This window comes from Brienomyrus brachyistius, chromosome 11, assembly GCF_023856365.1.
Source record: "Brienomyrus brachyistius isolate T26 chromosome 11, BBRACH_0.4, whole genome shotgun sequence".
Classification (NCBI taxonomy): Eukaryota; Metazoa; Chordata; class Actinopteri; order Osteoglossiformes; family Mormyridae; genus Brienomyrus; species Brienomyrus brachyistius.
Genome location: NC_064543.1, coordinates 24,424,605 through 24,429,140, shown reverse-complemented (window position 1 = coordinate 24,429,140; position 4,536 = coordinate 24,424,605). Strand labels below are relative to the sequence as shown.

The 4,536-nt window shown below is 42.2% G+C and overlaps 1 protein-coding gene across 2 annotated transcripts; it reads right to left on the bottom strand.

Annotated features, from left to right (window-relative positions):
• Positions 1-780: 780 nt before the first annotated feature.
• LOC125704255 (carbohydrate sulfotransferase 1) lies at positions 781-4,213 on the bottom strand. Of its 2 annotated transcripts, none has more exons than XM_048969682.1 (2): positions 3,284-4,213; positions 781-2,493 (listed from the first exon to the last, which is right to left on the bottom strand). In XM_048969682.1, exon 2 carries the CDS (start codon positions 2,449-2,451, stop codon positions 1,189-1,191), a length of 1,263 nt encoding a protein of 420 aa, XP_048825639.1. In that variant the 5' UTR covers positions 2,452-2,493; positions 3,284-4,213; the 3' UTR covers positions 781-1,188. The 2 variants fall into 2 exon arrangements, with proteins under 2 accessions (XP_048825639.1, XP_048825640.1); XM_048969683.1 differs by lacking the exon at positions 3,284-4,213 and having other exon boundaries at positions 781-1,127; positions 1,647-3,246.
• Between the last annotated feature and the right edge of the window lie 323 nt (positions 4,214-4,536).

The window sequence follows — 4,536 nt, the reverse complement described above, 5'->3', positions numbered from 1 at the left end:
AGCTCTGTGAATATGAAATATACAAAAAATGCAGTGTACACATACAAACATGTTGCAGTAACATTTACATTTAACATACCTAGCAGACGCTTTTGTCCAAAGTGACGTACAAGTGAAGCAAAGATCATATTGCAAACATTCATGCTGCCAAGATGTCAACTAGGTGTACTGTAAGTGCAGCTAGGCTTCCAATCAATGGCCAGGTTCAAGTGTAAGCAGTACTGGAACAGGAGCTACACAAGAACTACACAAAAACTATTAACAAAATAAGAACCAATTCAGACTATTTCAGGGCCAGCCAATCCAACACAAGAGCATTCAAAAAACATTAAGAGGCATCAGGTTAGTAGAGGAGTTCATGGAAAAATGACATGTTAGTGGTATATTTTATCTGACATTTTTATATAGATCAACTTAACGGTAGAGGGAAAGGTTACAGTTTATGCATGCTCCCAAGGATTTGTACCCACAACCTTTGCATTAGTAGCAGAATGTTCTACTGGATGAGTTACACTGTATGGTACAATCTGAACCAGCAGTGCAAATATTCAGTTCCTGTGCACAGTGAAAGAATTAACATCTAATGGACAAAAAAAGGCTATTGAAATAAAAGATGAACATATTTCTTTCCTTAATGTACTGATGCTTTTATATTATCTGTAGGAAATGTAACATCTTCCAAAAATCACAGGCTTTAAAAAAGCAAACATCACATTTTCTCTTTGTCATGTTCAAACTTCAAGTATCACCCTCTCCCCCCAAAATAACTGGCTATTAATGTTAGACTGTAACATTCACATTTTTATTGCACAGTTGTTGTTGTACATTTTAGAAGTTCAGTCACAGGTAATAAGTACATTTCCTAACAATATTGTACTGTAGATCCAATTATTTCAGATGGACAAATGGCAACATTCACTTTTGTCAATGCAACAGCCAGCATACACTAATTTTTAAGAGGGACGGTGCTTTAGGTTCGTTCATGTCACTGAAGTAAACATAATGGTCTCTTATAAATCACTAAACAATGATTGAATCTGTAAACAGCATTATACGTTTAAATTTGTTGTGCTGTTCTTAAGTCGGGGTATCACCCAGATTCCTTCATGGTTTTCTTTAGTGCAAATCTGAAAGAATTAAGGCAACGTTTATAAATATATCAAAAATAGTTGTCCACAACTACCTTTGTTACAAAAATGGTACAAAAGTTCTGTCTTGCACAAGTGTGAGAGACATATTTTTGAGTTCCTCAGAGGAATTGACTGTCTTGTAACCCAGCTGATGTAGAACTTGTGGACACACAGTCTGCGTGTACTCAACCATGTCGTATGACAGTTTTAGCCTCCAGCTTTCAGCATTGGCCGCTGAGTCCCTCACTGTACCATACTTATGCTTTGCAGATAATTCATTGCTGCCTCGAGTGTTGATCTGTATCCATTTGATCACATTTTTGTCCAAAGTCATGCCCAAGAATTGGTAAATCTCCTTGGTCTTTTCCAGCGGGTTCCTAGCTAAGTCCTCGTACCTCACCAGCATATATTTCCCCTTGAGCCAGTGCGGCCTGCTCAGGCCTGTGGAAACTGAATTGAGGAAATCCTCACAAACCACAGTCAGCTGGGTCAGATCCAAGTTATATGGTTTCCTACCTGTTGCCCTCCAGATCCGCCACAGTCGGTAGGTGTCCCGGAAAGTTTCAATCCTGGACGACAAGATACCCCGTGGGTCCCTCACCAGCTGAATGATCTTCAGGTTGAGTCGTGGGTCTTCCACTAGGGCCTTCAAGTCTCCGATCTCTGGCACCCGCACAATCTTAATGGCAACATGTCGACGCTCCTTGCACGAGTCAGTAGCTAGGGTCATGTTGAGTGTGCTGCATTTTTTGACGCAGTCACCTTCTTCAATGTTGACCTCGCTCGGGCCAAAGACATCGCACACTGGCGGGGAACAAAGAGCTTTACTAGCACCCCGGCGAAAGAGTTTATCTGTGGTGTGGTTTACCGGTGGAGGCTTGATGTAGCTTTCCAGGAAGTAGAGGTCACATCCATATAGGCTTCGCAATAGGTCCCTGCTGGCCCCCAACATTACCCTCCGGTCAGCTGTGCTTTTACTGTGTGAGAGGCGGGGAATCAGAGTGGTCTGCACGTGATATAAAGGCTCAAAAAGGTAGAACACATCGGAGTGTTGGTTAAAGAGCTGGCCCACAAATGAGGAGCCACTCCTCGTGGTGGCCAGGATGAGGATGTGGGTCTTTCTGGAGACATTATAAGTGAAGTAGGGGTACTCATCACAGATACGCTCAAAGGCCTCTGTCTCCTGGCCCAGGCCACAGTTCAGAGGGTTTGGAACTGGGCAGATATGAAAGGGCTTAGCTGTGAAAGTTCTGATTGCTGTGTACTGGATAGCTATGGATGCCAAGGCTAGCAGGATCACAGCCTTCCAGGAACATTGCATGGCTGAACTTCATTTAGACACTGCAGTCTGTTTTGATCCTATCTGTGATGCAAAGAGGAAAAATGTGATTACAGTGCTACAAAGTAAACAAAGCACAGAACAGCCATTCATACTTTACAGTAAACAGAGGTAGGAGATGGCAAACAAACTTGCAGTCTGTTAACTTGCAGTCAAGTTCGACATGGAATATGTACTGGGGCTTCAAGATTAAAATCACGACCTATTCCGGGAGCGAGGAAGGACAGTAAATATCAATCTAACTTTGCAAAAATTATTGTAAAAACTTTACAGTAGTTCACAAATATGAAACTGAATAGAAACATGACCTGTTTAAGGCAAAGCCATATTTTACCACATCTGGATAGTTCAAAATATATTTGTAATGAAACAAAATCACCTTGTCGCCATGTTTTTTACAAACTCTCTCTGAAGGATTCACAGTAAAAATAGTGTAAAGTATAATACAACGTTATTCCTTCCATTACGTAATGAGAGAAGCATAATTTATTATCAATATCATCTATACAATGTTTAATATTTTTTTACAATATGCTTTAGGCAACAGGGAAATATTGCATCGTTTCTTCTATACCATTCTTACACCAAAAAATAAAAAATACGTATTCCATCAGAAGGGCACGGAGCACACACCACCACAATTTGCGTTATTAAAGAAGTGTCCGACGATTATTTATATATTGTTTTAAGAGGAAATAAAAACTTGACCGGCATCTCTAACGTCCAGGCATTCCTACCATCTAAACAACAGCCAGCACACGGTTGCAGTAGATTTTTCATATTGCTTTTCGATATTTAATGAAAGTCACCTTACGATAGGTGGGCATGCGAGGTAATATATCTTCATGTAGGCTTAACATCCGCTCATATGGACAGTTAAATGTAGATTATGTTTAAGACAAGTGAGAAAGACGATTTTCGCGAGCGTTTCTAAGCTGGCAAAGTTACTTTTTTGTCAGATTGCGACCACCCTTGGAAGGTGGGGAGCGTATAAGGCGCGCTGTAACTCAGCGATACCCGCTAAGAACTTGCGGCAAGTTCATGCACCTGTAGGAAAAGTGCTATCAGGTCGCGCGCGCACCCGCCGCCTGACACGAGACAGACGCACGTTCCCTTCACAGATTAATGGCTCAGGCGCGGAAGAACTGATTTACTGCAGCGCAATAGGAACCCATTTCATTTAAAGCGGGCTGCAAAATAATGCGGTAAATGAATATCAGCCTCTGCCTCTATTTTCACGACCGATACGCGCATCTCTATCCGCAGTAAAACGTGTTTTGCTCATATAATCCGCAAACCTCAGTAACTGAATATACTTGCCTTATTGACGAATGTATTACAGATTCACAGGCGAGGACCACATAGAGGGACTGCAAACGCGCGGTTCAGTACAGTAGTTCCAGTCACAAAGGTTAGGTCCCATTTCCTCTAAAAGGAAAATCCATGGGAGGCATCTGCCCTGAATTCCCTCCTCTGCCATCTGAATAGCGAAGAGAGAAAAAGAAAAAAATATCTCCACAGAGCAGAGCGCGCTGTTACTACTCGAAGGCGATCATGTTTGTAGAAGCTACTTGTCAAAATGTAGGTAACTGTGGAGAAACTGAAAAGGAGACCACGGTTTGTAGCATCTACGTCCACTAAGCAGATTTTCATAAATAATGTGCGTAGGTGGTGGAGTGTGAGGTATATGTTGAGCAGCCAGTTCGCTCAGCCTGGACCACCCCCAACCTCCACATCTCCCTCTGTCTCTCTCCGTCTCTCTCTCTCTCTCTCTCTCTCTCTCTCTCTCTCTCTCTCTCTCTCTCTCTCTCTCTCTCTCTCTTTGAAAATCTCTCCCTAGCTCCTCTCTTTCATTCGCTTCCGTCAGAGCGGCGCGCGCCTTTGCGTCGTGATGTAGCATCCTTTGGCGAAATGTACCAAAAATAAATTGCAACCCGAATGCATCATTTTTGCATCATGCATTTTTATACTGGCCGTGAAGAAACGTCTGAAAATCTTATAGTTGCGGCACGGAAAAGCGACCTAAATGTACGATTTTCATAATTTGTAATGTACTCACTTACGCAT